At 38.7% G+C, this 20,732-nt stretch overlaps 2 protein-coding genes across 3 annotated transcripts; one reads left to right on the plus strand and one right to left on the minus strand.

Annotated features, from left to right (window-relative positions):
* Positions 1-6,379: 6,379 nt before the first annotated feature.
* LOC109801207 (EPIDERMAL PATTERNING FACTOR-like protein 2) lies at positions 6,380-7,826 on the plus strand. 2 transcript variants are annotated; one of them, XM_083066549.1, is made up of 3 exons: positions 6,380-6,495; positions 6,745-7,109; positions 7,193-7,826. In XM_083066549.1, exons 2-3 carry the CDS (start codon positions 7,001-7,003, stop codon positions 7,471-7,473), a joined length of 390 nt encoding a protein of 129 aa, XP_082922675.1. In that variant the 5' UTR covers positions 6,380-6,495; positions 6,745-7,000; the 3' UTR covers positions 7,474-7,826. The 2 variants fall into 2 exon arrangements, with proteins under 2 accessions (XP_082922675.1, XP_082922676.1); XM_083066550.1 differs by having other exon boundaries at positions 6,431-6,901; positions 6,997-7,109.
* A 10,640-nt stretch (positions 7,827-18,466) lies between these two features.
* NFS1 (nitrogen fixation S (NIFS)-like 1) lies at positions 18,467-20,605 on the minus strand. The gene is made up of 2 exons (XM_083066714.1): positions 18,875-20,605; positions 18,467-18,746 (listed from the first exon to the last, which is right to left on the minus strand). Exon 1 carries the CDS (start codon positions 20,422-20,424, stop codon positions 19,066-19,068), a length of 1,359 nt encoding a protein of 452 aa, XP_082922840.1. The 5' UTR covers positions 20,425-20,605; the 3' UTR covers positions 18,467-18,746; positions 18,875-19,065.
* Positions 20,606-20,732: the final 127 nt, after the last annotated feature.

Raw genomic sequence — 20,732 nt, forward strand, 5'->3', positions numbered from 1 at the left:
CTAAAACTTATAAAAATTGGCTTTGTTTTTATTTTTAAATTTTTATTTAATACTAATATAAACATTTCACAAAATAATAGTACAGATAAATATCTTTAAAATAATTATAATTTAATAAATAAATTATGGATAAAATATAAAGATAGAGTTATTAGTTGTTTAAAAAAAGTTATTGGTCAAACTAGTCAATAACCTTTTTTTTTTTTTAAGTATGGAGTATTAGATTGAAAGCTTGGGGTGCTGATGAAAATTTTAAATTAAAATAAAAAAAACAGGTGATGTATGTACAAGAGGCCATTTAGGAATTTCAAAGAGTAAGGAATAGTGAATTAATGAGTAAGGGTTTTTTCAACTCAAGTATTAATTTTAGATATGTATTTGTCTTAAATACGTGAAGAGAGAGGCTTATCATCCATGGTAACAATCCGGTTCACATGCCATAAAAAATACATGTGTTATATAAACCAAGAATATTTAAGAATTTGAAAGTAGGTTGCTAGGCAGTAGTAGTAGATGATCTGAGTGCAGTGTGAAAGTCAATGGACTTTGGATTGGTAATTTAGCAAGCATAGTTGCAATAAGCTATGGCCTGTGGGGCTTCCAAGGTTTTTACATTATTTGATTCTGCCACAATGTCAATTATTGACTGCAAATGTGGGTAAGCTTATAGAGAGTTCAGTTTATGGCGTCTTAAACGAGATTTAAAATGGCGTAAGGCGTGAGGTTTGGAGTTTGATGCACCAAAAAATGGACAAAACGACAAGAGAAGCGAGCGTGGGAAAGATGTTATGTTAGCATTGGTATGAGGTTGAGCAGAGGCTCGTTATTTAGTCACTAGATAGCTTAGCAGTGTGACTATGAAACACAACAGAAGGAATGCATGTTCTGAATCATTCCATCAGATTTACCAAACCCCAACCAGAATAAAAGAAGAATGATTGCCAGAATCTCATGTGATTGCATAATCATAGAGTGAAAAGATAATACCATAATGTTCAAACCACACATTATGTTCTTTCTCTTTCCCAGTTCAGACGGAAAGAGAAAAAAGAGAAGGGAATGTACCGTACTGGCGTCATATTTTGGTGGGACTACTCTCTTCACATATACTACAAAAATAAGGCTGCACCTCATTTTCCCACTTTCCCACTCTGTTCAAAACCAAAGCCAAAAACAAATAAAATACAACTGAGTAATGATAAAACAGTATGTACTGTTGGGAAAGAAAGCAGAAACATGTTAATAAAACCAGCCATTTAGGCGGATCCAGCCATATAGGCGGCAACAAATAAATAAAACTAGCTAGATGATGATAGACAAAAAAAAAAAAAAAGAAAGTAGACAACACAAGAATTTTACGTGGTTCACCCTTACACTAGGGCTACATCCACGGGACCAACTCCGAAAATATTTTATTACCACCTTCCACAAATTGTGGGAATACAGAACTCTTCACTCAACAAACACTCACTCTACAAGAGGAAACTTGTGTTTTTGAGTAATTTCTGAGTTGATTTACAAGTGAAATGGGGAGGCCTATTTATAGTTGAAGCTCCAAGGACAATCTCGTAAATATCCTAAAGCTTAGGGGCAAAATCGTAATTTTCCCTTTTGATTTTTTTTCACCAGCACCGAAAGTTGTTTGGCTGGTTTTGGTGGCTGGATTCTTCTACAAATCTCCCCCTCCAGCCACAGTCATCCCGACAAGCTCGATACATCGTCTGAGCTTTTCTCTGGTCACATTCTTTGTTAGCATATCAGCAGCATTTCTATCTGTATGAATCTTCTTTAACTGGAATAACTGCTTTTCAATGGCCAATCTGATCCAGTGATACCTTACATCAATATGTTTAGTCCGAGAGTGGTACATAGTATTCTTGCTCAAGTCTAAAGCACTTTGACTATCGCAATAAACTATGTATTCCTCTTGCTTCAACCCTAGTTCTTGAAGAAATTTCTTCATCCACAGCATCTCCTTTCCGGCTTCAGTAGCCGCAACATATTCTGCTTCAGTTGTGGATAATGAGATGCATTTTTGCAACTTAGATTGCCATGATATAGCTCCCCCTGAAAAAGTAAATATATATCCTGAAGTAGATTTTCTATCATCAAGGTCTCCAGCCATATCTGCATCTGTATATCCTTCAAGAATTGGTTTGGCTCCTCCAAATCTTAAACACAGTTTGGATGTTCCTCTCAAGTATCTCAAGATCCATTTTACTGCTTCCCAATGTGTCTTCCCGGGATTTGATAAATACCTACTCACGACGCCAACAGCATGAGCGATATCTGGTCTTGTACACACCATAGCATACATTAAGCTTCCGACTGCTGAAGAGTATGGAATTGTTGACATTTTCTCCCTTATTATTGGACATGATCTCTTGCTGAGTTTGAAATGCCCAGCAAGTGGTGTAATAACAGGCTTAGCATTTTTCATATTGAACCTCTCTAGAACCCGTTCAATATATCTTTCTTGTGATAACCACAATTTTCCTGCTTTCCTATCTCTGATGATGTCCATTCCTAAGATATGCTTTGCTACGCCCATGTCCTTCATGTCAAATGCCTTTGACAATTCTACTTTTAGATTTTTGATCATTTGAACATCTTGGCCTACAATTAGCATATCATCCACATATAGGAGAAGGATAAGGAATTTACCATTTGGATATCTGTTGATATACACACAAGGATCTGCATCTGTTCTTTTGAAACCTTGACTTTTTATGAACGAGTCAAACTTCTTATACCATTGTCGTGGAGCTTGTTTTAATCCGTACAAGCTCTTTTTCAACTTGCAAACCATATCTTCTTTTCCTTTGACCTCAAAACCTTCAGGTTGCTCCATATAGATCTCTTCATCTAAATCACCATGCAAAAAGGCTGTCTTTACATCAAGCTGCTCCAACTCCAGATCCATGCTTGCTACTAGTCCTAGTATGACTCTGATAGAACACATTTTAACAACTGGAGAAAAAATTTCTTCAAAGTCAATACCTTGCTTTTGGCTGAAACCCTTTACCACGAGTCTCGCTTTATGTCTGACTAGCTTATCACCATCTTTCTTTAGTTTGAATACCCATTTATTTTTGAGTACTCTTCTTCCTTTTGGCAGCTGTACTAATTCATATGTATTGTTCCTTTTTAAAGAATCCATCTCCTCTTGCATTGCCTTCACCCAGCAGCCTTTGTCTTTATGAGACTGCACTTCTTGGAAGCTTTCAGGCTCTCCCTCATCAGCAATGAGGATGTATTCAGAACTGGGGTACTTTGTAGATGGTTGGCGTTCTCTGGTAGATCTTCTTATTTGTGGTTCTACTTGCCCAGAGGTATAGGATGGCTCCCCCTGCTCATTAGCCTCTGTATCAGGTACAACAACTTCTTCATCTACGCTTTCTTCATCCCCAAAAACTGGCTCTTCTGTCTCATGTTCTGGTTCTTGGGTTTGTCTTCCATCAGTGGCACATTCTGATGGAACATGAGATGTTGGATTAACACCATCTTCCATAGGTTTTGCAGCTTCCCCACCTTTTAGATCTTCTATCGTCTCGTGCTCATAGAATATTACGTCTCTGCTTCTGACAATTCTCTTCCTTTCTGGATCCCATAGCTTGTAACCAAATTCCTCATTTCCGTATCCAACAAAAACACAAGGAATGGCTTTATCATCCAGCTTTGATCTTTGTTCCTTTGGCACGTGCATAAATGCTTTGCAGCCAAAGACTTTCAGATGAGAGTAACTTACTTCTTTTCCTGCCCAAACTCTCTCTGGAATATCAAAACCCAATGGTACTGATGGTAATCTGTTGATGAGATAGACAGCAGTCTGTACAGCTTCTCCCCAAAATGGCTTTGGTAGTTTAGCCATTCTGAGCATACATCGTACCTTCTCCACAATTGTACGATTCATCCGTTCTGCAATGCCATTGTGTTGAGGTGTGCCAGGAACAGTTTTCTCGTGACGAATACCATACTTGGAGCAATAATCTTTAAACTCCTTTGAGATGTATTCTCCACCATTATCTGTTCGGATACACTTCAACTGTTTTCCTGTTTCCCTTTCTACCATGGCATGAAACTGCTGAAAACATTGGAATACCTGACTTTTTGCTTGTAGCAGGTATACCCATGTCTTTCGTGAAGCATCATCAATAAATGTGACAAAGTATTTATTGCCACCAAGTGATTCTATCTCCATGGGACCACATACATCAGAATGTACTAGCTCCAACTTATTCTTTTTTCGATTGGAGCTCTTTTTGAATGATACTCTATGATGCTTACCGAATACGCAATAATCACAAGGGTTCAAAAAATCTCCTTTGGCTTGAGGAATAAGGGACTGCTTGGCCAAAAGTTGTAATCCTTTCTCACTTATGTGCGCCAGTCGTCTGTGCCATAAATTAGGTGAAGCATCATTTTCCACTGCATTTAGTTGTCCTTTACACACCTTTACATATGTCTTGTAAAGCGTGCAACATAACTTCCCTTTTGCTACCACCAAGCTTCCCTTGGTGAGTTTCCATCTGCCACCTTTCATGGAATGTTCATATCCTTCCTTGTCCAGCACATTCACAGAAATCAGGTTCAAACGTATATCTGGAATATGCCGCACATCTTTTAGTATTAATGTGCACCCAACACCAGTTTGTAAGTGGATGTCACCAATTCCCACTATTTGTGAAGTACTTTTGTTCCCCATGTTCACGTGGCCAAAATCTCCTTTTCTGTAGGTGGTAAAGTATTCCCTCTTGGGAACACAATGGTATGAGGCAGCCGAGTCGATAATCCATTCCTCATCTGGTTCTGCAATATGACAACACTCTCCTTGATTACATAAGAGTGTTATTTCATCATCACTGGCTGATGTTGCTGCTGCAGTGTTTCTGTCATTTGCCTGATTCTTGTCCTGGATTTCCTTCTTCAGGAATCTACAATTTTTCTTGAGATGGCCTGGCTTGCCACAGTTGTAGCAACTGCGTCTCTCCCTGGACTTGGAATGATCTCTATGCCCTCTTGGTGTTCTGCTTTTACTTCGACTCCTGCGTTCTGTGACAAGAGCATGAGTCTCATTTTTGGCAGCATCTCTTCTTCGGATCTCCTCATTGAGTATGCTATTTCTTACCATATTCAATGATACTTTGCCTTCTGGTGCAGAATTACTTAAGGATACCACTAAAGTATCCCAACTGTCTGGTAATGACCCCAAGAGTAGCAATGCTTGCATCTCATCTTCAAGCGTTAAGCCTGCTGAAATTAGTTGCATGACTAGGCCTTCGAAGTCATTCAGGTGCTCCGCTACGGCTCGTCCTTCTTGTAGTTTCAAATTCATGAGCTTTCGCATCATGAATATTTTTGATTGAGCATTCTTTGTCTCGTACATACTCTCTAGCTTCTTCCAAAGAACTTGGGGATCTGTTTCTTTGGACACTTGATTATAGAGAGTAATATCCACCCATTGACGGATGGTACTTAAAGTCTTCTTCTTTAATTTCTTCCAATCACCATCGGACATCTTTTCGGGCTTCGATCCATCGCCTTCAATTGGATCGTAAAGGTCCAATAAATTAAGACGATCCTCCATCATTGACTTCCACAATGAATAATTTGTTGCCGTCAATTTCACCATGGTGCCTGTGTTGCTCTCCATGACTTATCTGCTTCTTCTCGGATCGCTTCTGCAAACTTCTACCAAATTGGTGATGAAGACCAATTTGCACTATTCACTATTCACGTAAATAGTATTTTTTTTTTTTTCACAAAATACTATTTACTTGAACAGTACTCTCGCCAGCTGTTTAGCAGAAACAACCAGGCTCTGATACCAGTTGTTGGGAAAGAAAGCAGAAACATGTTAATAAAACCAGCCATTTAGGCGGATCCAGCCATATAGGCGGCAACAAATAAATAAAACTAGCTAGATGATGATAGACAAAAAAAAAAAAAAAGAAAGTAGACAACACAAGAATTTTACGTGGTTCACCCTTACACTAGGGCTACATCCACGGGACTAACTCCGAAAATATTTTATTACCACCTTCCACAAATTGTGGGAATACAGAACTCTTCACTCAACAAACACTCACTCTACAAGAGGAAACTTGTGTTTTTGAGTAATTTCTGAGTTGATTTACAAGTGAAATGGGGAGGCCTATTTATAGTTGAAGCTCCAAGGACAATCTCGTAAATATCCTAAAGCTTAGGGGCAAAATCGTAATTTTCCCTTTTGATTTTTTTTCACCAGCACCGAAAGTTGTTTGGCTGGTTTTGGTGGCTGGATTCTTCTACATGTACATGGTAAAAGAAATGAAAAGTAATCTCCATTAATACTTTATCTACCAAACATCCTTTATTTTTTTTTTTCTGTAATTTTTTTTATCGTGTCATATCATTTATCATATTTACATAATCAACACAAGTTGGGTCTAGTCTAGCAGACGCAGTTAGTCTCTCAAAACGTGGTAAACCAAAGTTTGAATCCCAACCAAAGAGGTGCTATCATACTTATACTTATTTATCTTCTCTTTTTTCCTCTTTCCACATAAATGAAAAACCAAAAATCAACAGCTGTAAATGCATGTCCTTTAGTGGTAGATTTTCCCTACATCTGGTGAAATTGGTGGCCTTTTGTTGTTTCTATGTTCCACTTGTCTTTTTTATCAGCAATTTGTGGTTCTCACTTCTGAGGGTTGTAATGGCTTGCAGCAATTATTATATAATCTTGGTTTCTTGTTTGGACAGAGGCTCGTGGACCGAAGGAGAGGTGTTTCCCTTTTCGGGGCTCCTCCTTTTCTTGCCCCTCTGCATTTTTCTCATTTGTCCTTCTATGTTCCATCACTTCACCATGAAAAGGCTTTTTTAGCAATATATTTATTCCTACCTTCTACCGTGTCATTCGGTTAGTGCTCTTTGCTTCATCCTATATTTTTCGTCCTTTCACTTCTCACCTCTCTTTTAACTCCATCCACTTTCACTTTTCCACCTTCCCTACAGCATAATGGGGTGTGATCACCGTGTTATTTGTGCTCAAAGACTCAGTTTTGTTAGCATCTCTCTCTGCTTTCTGATAATTTCTAGTTGGACCCAGATGGGATTTGTCACTGAAGGTAAATGAGAGATTTTTAAAGCTTCTAATTAGGCACTACTATCTCCAACTAACATTGTTTTCTCTTTTAATTTGTGCTGACAGGTAGAAAGACACCAAAACAGAATGGTTTTGATCAGGTACATGATGATAAGGCTATGGTGAGGGCACAGATAGGTTCAAGGCCACCAAGATGTGAGAGAAGGTGCAGGTCTTGTGGACACTGTGAAGCCATTCAAGTACCTACAAATCCCCAAGCACAGAACGGGAAGATCAACTCTTCAAATGTGTCTACTACCATTGCTTACACAATGGGAGAAGGTGGTTCCAACTACAAGCCTATGAGTTGGAAATGCAAATGTGGGAACCGTATTTTCAACCCCTGACTCCAATTGTTCCACAATTAATAATTATGGAGATAGCAACTGATGTATTATTACCAATTTTGTATGTGAATATACATTTCTAAGTAATTCTTTCTTTTTTTAGTCTTTTTGGTTCTTACCTCTCATGTCTATCTCTAAGGAAAAGAGTTCTTACAACATAGCTCCCAGAAACTATCCTCTATTTCTTTGCTGCAATGTTTAGTTGTATCATTTGCGGCTGCTAATCACTGTCCAACGTGTAACTTGCAGTGTGCTAGTTGATTTAGTGCTTCTGCTGCTCAAAGCAGATTCTAGCAGCTTAATGAGTGTTAACTTCTTTTTGTCATTAAAATCTCAACTTGTGTAGAGCAGAATGGTTCCTTTCTCTGTTTATCATTTTTTACATTTTCAGGTGCTAGTGAAATGGACATGGAGATTGGGGTGGCGAATTCTGTGCTTTTATTTCTTTTATTTTTTATATGTAATAATATAAATAGTAACATGGCTAAGCATATATTGGTAAACTTACCAACTGAGAAGAGATGTAAAGACGTTATTAGAGGAATACAAATGAGAAAAGTGGTTTTTCGAAGAGTATAATAAAGCTTATAGTACTTCCTATACAGTGTAACTGACATGTAACTAATTTGTATATCTCTAATAGACATAAAAGAATATTCGGTCACAATTTAAAAAGGAATTCACCAAACATGACCCTCGTTTGTTTTCCTCGAGGATCATCCACAAACGCGAGGTTGAAGAATACAATCGATTAAGTTTTAATAATCAGTATGAGTCCCACGATAAAAATGTTCCTCACAAAAATAAGAGAAATGTGAAGAAATTAACATCGCGCCATATTTAAAATCCACAATTTCTTACTATTTATTTTCTTTTCACTTCTTTTCTAAATAATTTTCCTTTCTAATTTTTCAAAAACTGGACCATGTTCGTCTTTACTTTTTGTAATTTTTACTGAGAAATCTTGAAGTACTCTCTAACCGGGGCCAAACCCTGCAACATGTAATCAGAGAAAGCAACAAAAATAAATTGACAAGCTAACCACTGATTGTACTGTTAAATTTTAGTTTTCGTATAATACCCCTCAAAAACGTGAACAGAGATTGCTCGCTCAGTACTTGTCCTAAGCGAATATTAAGTTACTTTCAAGTAGATTTTTCATATGATGTGTCCCACGCCCCTGAATTAGAGTGATCAATCTATGCAACAAAGTTTTTTTCTAGCAAACCCTTGGACATGATGAAAAGCAGCTTCTGATGTAACTATTGAGCTTTAGTCACTCAAATAAAGTAATATAAAAATTACAACGTACTACAAACCCACTTGGTCTATCATCTGATCATATATGAGCTGATTTTGTAGTAGACAATGTAATCTAATTGCAGTAATTACCGGCAAGAAACATGCAATTTTGCTGAAAATCTATAACTACTAAAAAAGTTATGTAACATGTTCAAAGTCTCACTTGGGTTACCACTTCTGCGAGCTGAAAATGATGAAGATATATCATCAACGCAACGCCACTGTTTGACTCTACTGTGAGATGTAGAAAACGAGAATCACTATATATTGTGTGGTCAAATGACAATAGGCACTGATAACTAGCCACCCAAAGGAAACAGTGGAAGATATATAGGGCTAAATTTTTTCTAGTATCATAAGAAATTGGCAGCAGTTTTTCCAATAACGTGCTGTGTGAACTGCTATGTCCGTGAATGGAGGGAGGTGGTTAGTTGGAAGGAAACCTATGTTTGTGATTTCTATTCAAAATGACAACACAATAACTAGTCACATGATGTAACACCCTTCCCATCTTGAACCTGTTGATAGGAATATCAATAGTAAGATATCAGATGCTGTTTTAAGTAAAGCACATTTTGTGGAGTGTTTCACAGGATTTCCACTACTCATTTTAGGAATTGAATTGATGGAAGAGAACAGGCTTCTTTACCGCAAAAAATATCATAGTTGAAAAGAGTAAATAAATTATGAATAGATACTTGTTTTAGTTCCTCATATTTCATTTGCTAATTATTTTAGTTCTTTACGGAGATGTTACTTTAGTTGTTATTCTTTCGAAAATGTCATTTAAATAGTTTTATTATTTAAATGTTAAATGATTAATAATTAGGGTCTGTTTAGATAAATTAAGATTCTCTTTAGAAATATTTTGGTAGGAAAAAGTTGACAGAAAAAATAAAACAAACTTTTTTTTTAAGTTAAAACTAGATTATATATAAAAGCTAATTTGTAATTTTTTAGAAAAGTTATATGAAAGAACTTTTAGTGCATAAATTAATTTTAATCGATGAAAAAAATTATTATTTTTTTTTCGAAACATTTATAGAAAAATTGATCCAATTAAGACTCTTAATAGCTATTTATATATGCTTGTTTCTGTCTAGTAATTATTTTGTATCCGTCTAAAATCAAAGAAAACAAAAAAAATAACTATCTCACATTAGCTATGCAAATAACATTTTCCTTTTCTGCACTGGATATTAAATTGAAGTTGTTGCAAAATTACAGACAAAATGACAAATCCATACATGAAGATTAAGTTTGAGCCGAACAGCGGCAAGCTAGCAAAACAGCTTGTGATGTGATACTTTTCATGATCGGACAAGTTCGTCTAATTTTACGAATTCCACTACAATAATGGTTTCCACACTGTGGATTGATTTCATGATTGATGGATTTACGCCACAGCCTTGCATAAAAATAAGAGGCGACAGTAGTACCCTTCGAAAACCCATTTGTCGTGAAGCAAATTAGAACCTCAATGTGCATAGTTTGTATTCTATGAGCATAACTTGTTGAAAACGAAGGACAAGCATTGACCTCTTGTAAATTTAAATGGTTATGCAACTTTCCAAAGTTATGCAGAGAATGACCATAAATGAGTGAGAGTTTGAGACTGATGGGTCCAGCCATAGAAAAATATTGTGGTAGGTGTGATAAGTGTGGTAGGTGAGGTAGGTGTGGTAGGTGTGGCTTAATAATGACCAAGTATCAAATCAATGGTTGTGGTGTTTTCTAGCCACATATATCCAATGGCCATGATGCATTCTTGAAGCCTATATATAGGAGGCTTGAGAGGAGGCTTAATCATCCAAGAGTGAAGCATTTCCACTCATAGAAGAAATAGAGAGAAAGCCTTAGAGAGAGTTTTTCTAAGAGAGAAAAATAGTGAGCCAATTTGTGAGTGTTATCCACAAATTGAGGATACAATATCATTGTATTTTGTATTCCCATTATTTTATAGTGGAAGATTAAGTGGCCTACTGGTCCCGTGGTTTTTCCTTGAGAAAGGTTTTCCACGCTAAAATTTCTGGTGTAATAATTTTACGTTTCCGCTCAGTGCCCATTTTGAGTTAACAGAGAAGGGAAATTATGATGCCATTTCCCAACAGTGGTATCAGAGCTCTCAGAGCTCTTGAAGACTAAGGTGTCATTCTCATAAGAAAATTCTTAGTATGCTCTGTGGTTGCAGTTTTATCTGATCTTCCACATCAGAAAAGATTATTCTTGTGGTTGGACACTATTCAGCCTGTATAATTCAAGATGGAGAGTACCACCACTCATGATGGAGATATGTTCAAGCTAACTGCTGATAATTTCTCATATTGGAAGCCGATGATGGAAGACCATTTATATTGCAAGGATTTGTATGAGCCAATCACCCAACAAAGTAAGCCAGAGGGGAAGACTGATAAAGACTGGGAGATCCTGAATCGGAAAGCTGTAGCTGTGATCAGAAAGTATATTGATCGAAGTTTGTTCGAGCATGTATCAACTTATACCAATGCGTATGAGTTGTGGACAAAACTTGAATCTTTGATTCAAAAGAAGACACCTAGGAACAAAGCCCACCTTTACAGACGACTTGCAAAGTTGGAGTACATGGACGGTCAGAACATGATCGAACATCTGAATACCTTCAAAGGTCTTGTGAATCAACTGAAGAAAGCAGAAATAAACATAGATGATGAGGTGCAAACTCTTATGCTCTTCAGTTCTCTACCTGAAAGCTGGGACACTTTAATTATCACTCTCAGCAATTCTGCTCCAGAAGGAAAGCTCAGTCTAGATTCTGTAACAGACAGTTTGCTGAATGAAGAATCAAGACGAAGAGAAAGAGGCTTAAACAATCAGTTTGAAACCAATGTCATTGACAATAGAGGGAGAAGCAAGAATCGTGAAAAAGGAGGACGTGGAAAATCACAAGGTAGATCCAAATCTCGTACAAGAATATGTTGCTATTATTGTGGGAAACCAGGCCATAGGAAGTCTGAGTGCAGATTCTTGAAGAAAGACCAACAGGCTGGAACAGTCCATCCTGACCAAATCGACCCAAGAAAAAAGAAGGAAGATGGAACTACTACTGCAGTAACCTCAGATGATGTATTTCTTGTCGGAGAAGAAAATTATTTGAATATTGCATTTGATGAATGCATTTGGATAATTGACTCAGGAGCATCTTTCCACGTCACACCTCATGAAGAATTCTTCTCATCATATCAAAAAGGAGATTATGGTATGGTGAAGATGGGAAATCATGTCACAAGTAAAATTGTTGGCATTGGTGAAATAGCTCTAATGACTGAAAATGGAAACAAGCTTATGCTGAAGGAGGTAAGACATGTTCCAGACATGCGATTGAACCTTATCTCAGTAAGTAAGTTAGATGAAGCTGGGATGATAAATCAATTTAGTGCCGACAGATGGAAACTTAGTCGAGGAAGCATGATTGTTGCTCGTGGCAAGAAGGAAGGCTCCTTGTACACTATGCAGGGAAAGATATGTAAGGGAGATATGAATGTTGCTCAAGATGCATCCAAAGAATTATGACACAGACGGTTAGGCCATATGAGTGAGAAGGGCTTGGAGATTCTCGCAAAAGATCATCTTCCAAATATTAAAGGGCAGCCACTTGAATCCTGTGAAGACTGCCTAGCAGGCAAACAACATAGAGTATCTTTTAGAAGACCAGATGATGCAAGAAGAAGAAAGCATATACTGGATCTTGTTCACTCAGATGTCTGCTCTACATCTGAAAGATCCATTGGCGGTGCTCAATATTTTGTTACCTTCATTGATGATCACTCCAGAAAAGTGTGGGTGTATCCATTAAAGACAAAAGATCAAGTTCTTCAAGCTTTCAAGGAGTTTCATGCTTTAGTTGAACGTGCAACTGGAAGAAAGTTGAAATGTATAAGAACAGATAATGGTGGAGAGTACTTAGGTCCATTCGAGTATTATTGTAAGACTCATGGGATCAGACATGAGAAAGTACCTCCCAAGACTCCTCAGATGAATGGAGTAGCTGAAAGGATGAACAGAACGATTGCAGAGAAAGTCAGAAGTATGCTTTCTCATGCTAAAATTCCCAAGTCATTCTGGGGAGAGGCAGTATTAACTGCAGCTGATTTGATTAATTTGTCACCTTCAAGACCGTTAAATGGAGAGATACCAGAAGAAGTATGGTCTGGAAAGAAAGCCTACTATGGTCACCTGAAAGTTTTTGGATGCAGGGCTTTTGTCCATATTCCTAAGGATGAAAGAGCAAAGTTAGATGCTAAGGTGAAGGAGTGTATATACCTTCGTTCACCAAAAGATGAACTTGGCTTTAGATTGTGGGATCCTGCAAACAAGAAGATTGTTCGAAGCAGAGATGTGATATTCTTTGAGGATCAAACGATCCAAGATATCAAGAAACCTGAGAAGCCAAAGCAAAAGAAGGTTCAAGATTCAAGCCCCATAGTGATAAACAATTCAGGGGGAGAGATTTCTCAAAGAATTGATGAACCTAATCAGACAGAACAGCCTGAGTCAGAACAAAGTCAAACAATGCAAGAAGAACAAATGGAGACTAATCAGGAAGAACAAGAACCTGAAGTTAGAAGATCAATGAGAGTCAGACAACCGTCAAAAAGGTATTTCTCAGATGATTATGTTAATCTTACTGATGAGGGAGAACCTCAAAGCTTTATAGAAGCCATTGAGATGAATGATAAAGAAAAATGGTTGCAAGCAATGGAAGAAGAATTGTAGTCCCTGAAGGAGAATGAAACTTATGAATTAGTGGAGTTGCCACAAGGAAGAAAAGCATTGAAAAACAAGTGGGTGTTCAAGCTCAAGACTGAAGAGAACAACACAAAACCCCGATACAAAGCAAGGATTGTTGTTAAGGGGTGCAACCAGAAAAAGGGAATAGATTTTGAAGAAATCTTCTCACCAGTAGTGAAGATGACATCCATCAGAGCAATTCTCGGCCTAGCTGCGAAGCTAGACTTGGAGATAGAACAACTCGATGTCAAAACTGCATTCTTACATGGAGAATTAGAGGAAGAAATCTATATGGAGCAACCTGAAGGCTTTGCAGAACCAGGCAAAGAACATCTTGTGTGTCGCCTGAAGAAGAGCCTCTATGGTCTGAAGCAAGCTCCAAGGCAATGGTACAAGAAGTTTGATCTTTTTATGGCCCAACATAATTTCAAAAAGACCTCCGCAGACCAGTGTGTGTTTGTGAAGAATTATGAGAATGGTGAGTCCATCATACTATTGTTGTATGTTGATGATATGCTAATTGTTGGAAAGGATAAAACAAAAATAGCTGCTCTCAAGAAGGCATTAAGCAAGTCCTTTGCCATGAAAGATCTGGGCTCAGTGAAGAAAATTCTTGGAATGAAGATAATTAGAGATCGTTCCAAAAGAATGTTGTGGATGTCACAAGAAGACTATATCAAGAAAGTTCTTGAAAGGTTTAATATGCATAACGCCAAATCTGTGCATGTTCCATTACCTGGTCATCTCAAATTGAGTAAGAAGCAATGCCCAGTGAATGAAGAAAAAGAAGAAATGAGCAAGGTTCCCTATTCCTCTGCAGTAGGTAGCCTTATGTATGCAATGGTCTGTACAAGACCAGATATTGCTTATGCTGTAGGAGTTGTGAGCAGATTTCTATCAAATCCAGGAAAGGAGCATTGGAATGCTGTGAAATGGATACTACGGTATCTGAAAGGAACTGCCAACAGTTGTTTGTGTTTTGGCAATGGAAATTTAATGCTCACTGGATATTCAGATGCAGATATGGCTGGAGATGTAGATTCAAGAAAGTCTACATCAGGATACTTGATTACTTTTGCAGGGGGAGCTATTTCTTGGCAATCACGACTACAAAAGTGCATTGCCTTAAGCACCACAGAAGCAGAGTTTATTGCAATCACTGAAGGTTGTAAGGAGATCCTGTGGATGAAGAAATTCCTACAAGAATTAGGACAAGATCAAGAAAGCTATGTTCTCTACTGCGACAGTCAGAGCGCCATACACCTCAGCAAAAACTCGACATTTCATTCAAGGTCGAAACACATCGACGTAAGGTATCACTGGATCCGTGATGTGTTAGAAAGTAAAATGCTCAAGATTGAGAAAATACACACCAAAGACAACGGGGCTGATATGATGACAAAATCTCTACCAAAAGAGAAGATAGAAGTCTGTAAAGAAGTTGCAGGCTTAGCATCAACCCTAAACTAATCCAAGGATAATCCCTTTTTATGACTGGAGGGGGAGAATTGATGGGTCCAGCCATAGAAAAATATTGTGGTAGGTGTGATAAGTGTGGTAGGTGAGGTAGGTGTGGTAGGTGTGGCTTAATAATGACCAAGTATCAAATCAATGGTTGTGGTGTTTTCTAGCCACATATATCCAATGGCCATGATGCATTCTTGAAGCCTATATATAGGAGGCTTGAGAGGAGGCTTAATCATCCAAGAGTGAAGCATTTCCACTCATAGAAGAAATAGAGAGAAAGCCTTAGAGAGAGTTTTTCTAAGAGAGAAAAATAGTGAGCCAATTTGTGAGTGTTATCCACAAATTGAGGATACAATATCATTGTATTTTGTATTCCCATTATTTTATAGTGGAAGATTAAGTGGCCTACTGGTCCCGTGGTTTTTCCTTGAGAAAGGTTTTCCACGCTAAAATTTCTGGTGTAATAATTTTACGTTTCCGCTCAGTGCCCATTTTGAGTTAACAGAGAAGGGAAATTATGATGCCATTTCCCAACAGAGACGCCCAACATGAAAGAAGCTAATTTTATAAACAGAAATTATTTAGTACGAATTTTATCCGCACCAGTAGTTAGAAATGAAATGGCATTAACTTTTTCTATAAAAAAAATGGTACTAACTTTTATTTTCTTTCCTGTGTGTTTCTAGCCAACTCGTGTATCTCTCGTTCAGTGGTTGAATGAAAATTTACTTATGCTACTAAATTTTGGTACAAAACATGACAATTCTTGTGAATTATTACATTCATTGCATGTAGAGAAATGAACAAAACAGTGTCCCTTATAATTTTTTATCCTACTGTATTCATCCCAATCCCAAGCCACTCACATCTTCCGATTAAAAACTATCGCTATTATTTCTACGTAACGATAAAATGAGTATGAAGTTGTATCCCGAGATAGATATTGTAAACTAGTAATTGAAAGAGGTGTTATAAAATGTTGAGGCGGAGGAAACTGAGTACAGAAAGAACAGAAGCTTTACGTTAAAAGTGAAAGCAGATGGAAACAAGCTTTTCTGTTAAATTTTGTGAGTTGGAAACATGAAGGGATAAGCAAGATTTGTGGTGAATAGTTTAGATTGAAATAGGAGTACAAAGGGTGGCAGCAGTCACGTGAGGGAGAAGTGGAATTAAGCAAGGAGGTGGATGAACATGCAATAAAAAAGTGGAAAAGATAAAAGAGAATGTTGGTGCAAAGGTGAAGACAGGCGCAACTGAAAAGGTTGGGGACCACGGGAGAAAAGGAAATGTGATTCCAATTCCCATACACACCTTTTCCTCTCAAGTTTTTTGTGCTGTATATATCAGCAACACAGTTTTGAAGTTGGCCCATCCCTGTGGCGTGGACAAATTGTACTACGCTCAACCACACACCAGTCATACTCTAGTTCCCATCTGATGCTGATGGGCCACTAGTATGTTATGTGATAAAGCACGCACCCACATTATTCTATTCTATAACGCCTTTGTCAGCATATTTTCACCACATCTTTTTTCCCATTAACCTATCTGCATTTTCAACATCCATCTATTATTCATGTACGTAAAACAGTTAACACTCAATAAATTTACACTTCTTTTTCGTTTGTTTAAAATCCCCAACAAGATCTTTTTAAATCTTAGCAGACACTTGCTCAGCCGGGATAATCGTTTTCAATACTTCACGTGTTAAGGTGAAGGCAAAAATATCACACATCATAATCACATATAAATAACCAGAAAAACAATCACACAAAGAAAAGGATTATTCACAGTAAGAGACAAAATGCCACGTAAAACTAAGCTGCTATGGTGAAGAACATGTCGTGCTGAATAAAGTGTGCACGTCGAAACGAGCATCAAGTGCTCACATCCGTAAGGCCCAATATAAATCTACTTCCGCAAAGAATGAACTCTATATAATGTTGGGCTACGAACCCCAAAGCCTGCTGTAGAAAATAATCTAGAAGCTTTGTTCCTTATATGCGCAAGTAACATTGGGTTCAATTGCGATAGGTAAAAGTTTAGGTCCAAGTGGAATGGGGCCATAACATAACCCTTACAGGCCGAAACGAAGATAAATCCAATGCAAAGCTTGATACCTCGGACCCGGAACGAAAGCAGAGGGAAACTCCTCATTTAATCTTTTTTATTAAACATACTCCCTTTCTATCAATATAAATAAATAAATAAACATACTCACATATTTAAATTTAAATTTACCTAAATAACCTTATTTTATTTCCTCTTCTCAAAAGTCAATTCTCACTCATTTCTTCGCAATTTTTCACTGCCTCCCCCTCTCTGGTTTCACCACACTCGCCCAATTTCAATACCCTCTCGTTAGGCACAGGTTCTAGTCTCAAAACATTTTCTACAGATTGAGTAAGGTCCTGTACATTTGACTCTCCACCCTATAGCGGTGAAAGCCTTGTGCATCATTAGGTCACCCTTAGGGGCTTTGGAGCGCAGTGATTAATCTTATACCGTGTGTTGAAACTTAGAAGGGTTGAAGGGCAATCAGCAAAAGTTGAAGAGCCAATTGAAGGAGCAACATTGGAAGTGTAATCAGATCAACAAGCATGTATTGAGATGAGGCACGTAAATTATCAGAAAGGAGTGAACACCTTGCGACTTGTGTGTGGGGGAAACTGGGAAAGGGAAGCGAGAAACAAAAAAGTAATATCGAAGCCGAAATAAGGACAATAAACAAATTGACCTCAAGCAAGTTATAAAACTGACAATGATTCCGAAGAATACTTCCCGGAAAGCAAAATAATATTTATTAGTACTTGACTGCTAATTATTATGTTGCTTTCAGATAAAAAGAACGAAATCACACCTTACCTAGTAGCCCACACAAGTACTGAGAATTTTATGAAAATAATTTAGATGAACAAGAGGAGCAGTAGTAACCAATAAAGTATGACATAATTGGTACGGAACTTATTTCTTAAATATATGATCATGGATTCGATGTCAGATTCATGTATATAGAAAAACATTTGTTGAGAGGTAAACCTTTTAAATAAATCTCAGTACATCAAAGGATTAATTCCTTCCTTAACTTGCAGCCAGGATATCCTGGCTTAAACAAAAAAATGATAGTAGTAGTAGTAATATCTCTCTCTAGTTCATTCCTTTGGATACATATTCTATTATTGATTAAAATGTAGTATTCAGAACAACAAATCAGAAAAGAGAGTCCTTAAACAAAAGGTAACACCGATCAGAATGTGTAACTTTTAATAAATCTTAACTAATAATAACACACATAGTAATTGCAAAAGAGTGTATGATAAGAGAATGTATTGCTAGCATTTTTTTTATGAAAAATGGAATTCTATAAAATTACAACTAAACGAGATTAAGGTAAAGAAAAAGGAGGGAAAGTTGAAAATAAAGAACAGACAGGGAAGGGTTTAGAGAATAATAAAGATAAGTCACAAAGAAAAGGGTTTATTCCTTTTTAATATGTTTACTAACAAATGAGCAGCAATGGCCAAAGCAGAGCCAGACATCGTGAAAGAGGCCTTTATCTCAATACTGAACGAGTTCAATACCCATAGTACAAACGACCAAGAAAACAAGACAAAACCACAGTACCTTTGCCAGCTCCCCCTCACCCCGATCCGAGTAAAAAGAGATAGAGCAAAGCTTGAAACTTCTATTCCTTAAGCTGAGGAAGGGGAAAACTAGGAAATGTGGGAGGTGTTCATCTGAAATCATAATAAAGCCAATATTGGTTAGTCCTTAGTCCTTACAGTACCAATACATGTCTTGTCTCTTCATAAACACCGGTGACAGGCAAAACTAACAACAATTAAAACAAACAAATGGTGTATACCTAATAGCTCTAGTCTACCAGGGCAACTGAATTTTTAATTATAATGTAACCTCAAGAATACATATAACTAAATAGTCAGCAAGTTTTTATAAAGGGCAATTGCAATGCAAAAGTGGCAGCTATGTTTGGAGTCTGATCGCAATTGGGCAGTGCTGCCCCCATCCATCCATCACCTGCATTGACAAACATAATCAGTGTTGTGCCCATTGAATATCCTTGATATTGATGCCTTCCTTGACCATTTCATAAAGCGGACTCATATCCCTCAACTTCTCCACCTGCTGAACAGTGAGCTCCACTGCCCTGTCAATCTCAGCCTCCGTGGTGAACCTCCCAATCCCAAACCTAATAGAAGTGTGCGCCATGTCCTCCTCCACTCCCAACGCCCTCAACACATAAGAAGGCTCCAAACTAGCACTAGTACAAGCACTCCCACTGGACACAGCCACCTCCTTCAAGCCCATCAGCAGACTCTCCCCTTCAACATAAGCAAACGACAAATTCAAGTTCCCCACATAGCGCCTCTCCATGCTCCCATTCACCACCACCCCATCAAGCTTCCCTCTAATCCCATTAAGCAGTCTCTGCTGCAGAGAAGAAATCCTCTTCTCATCATACTCCATCTCCTTCATTGCCACCTCACACGCCGCACCCATCCCCACCACCAAAGGAGTGGGAACAGTCCCACTCCGAATCCCCCTCTCTTGCCCACCCCCATTCATCTGAGGCTCCACACGAATCCTGGGCCTCCGACGAAGATACAAAGCCCCAACCCCCTTAGGCCCATAAACCTTATGCCCACTCAACGACATCAAACTCACATTCCACTTCTCCACGTCAATCGGAATCTTCCCCAACGCCTGAGCCGCGTCGGTGTGAAAAGCCACATTAAAGTCCTTGCAAATCCTCCCAATCTCCTCCACCGGCTGAACCACTCCAATTTCGTTGTTCACCGCCATAACCGACACAAGCCCCGTGTCGGGCCTAATCGCAGCCCGGAGCTTCTCCAAATCGATTAACCCGTCGGACTCCACGGGAAGATAGGTGACATCGAAACCCTCTTGCTGCAGGTGCCTGCACGAATCCAGCACGCACTTGTGCTCCGTCTGCGTGGTTATCACGTGCCGCTTCTTGTCCTTATAGAAATGCATCACGCCCTTGACGGAGATGTTATTGGACTCGGTGGCGCCGGAGGTGAAGATTATCTCCTTGGGAGAAGCGCCGATGAGGGAGGCGACCTGCGCGCGCGCGTGTTCCACGGCCTCGTCGGATTCCCAGCCATAGAAGTGGGTGCGGGAGTGAGGGTTTCCGTAGCGAGAGAGGTAGAAAGGGAGCATCGCGTCCAGAACGCGAGGGTCCACCGGAGATGTCGCCTGCACGTCCAGGTAGAGGGGTCTTCCGGAGATTCTCACGCCCTTCATCGTCCTTCCCGAGGAGGTGTTCCCATCGTGTTCGGGAAGGGCGGCCGCCGCCGCCGTGGATAGGCGGAGGATTTGGGAGGATTTTGTGAGGTGGTGGCGGAGATTGGAAGCAAGTAGCTTAGAGGTCATTGGATCCGTGAGGTTTGTGCGATGGATTAGTCCCACCTACTTACCGGTTTGGTGAAGAAAATGAAAGAATCAAAACAAGATAGACCTAATTTGTTTTTGGATTTGATGATTCGGGGGTTTTGAAGATAGAGATGAACATAGGGTTTTACCATTTCCCACTTTGTGGAGAATCTAACGGTGGAGAGTGAGTTGAGTGTAACCGACTTAACTTATGTCTTTGTATGGTCCCACGTATTGGATTGCGGTTCGCGCATGGGCTTCGACACTGGACCTAACTCTTTTACCCGACGGCGTCGTTTTACCTTTTC

The sequence above is a fragment of the Cajanus cajan genome, chromosome 11 (assembly GCF_000230855.2).
Source record: "Cajanus cajan strain Asha chromosome 11, NIPB_CcT2T_4, whole genome shotgun sequence".
NCBI lineage: Eukaryota > Viridiplantae > Streptophyta > Magnoliopsida > Fabales > Fabaceae > Cajanus > Cajanus cajan.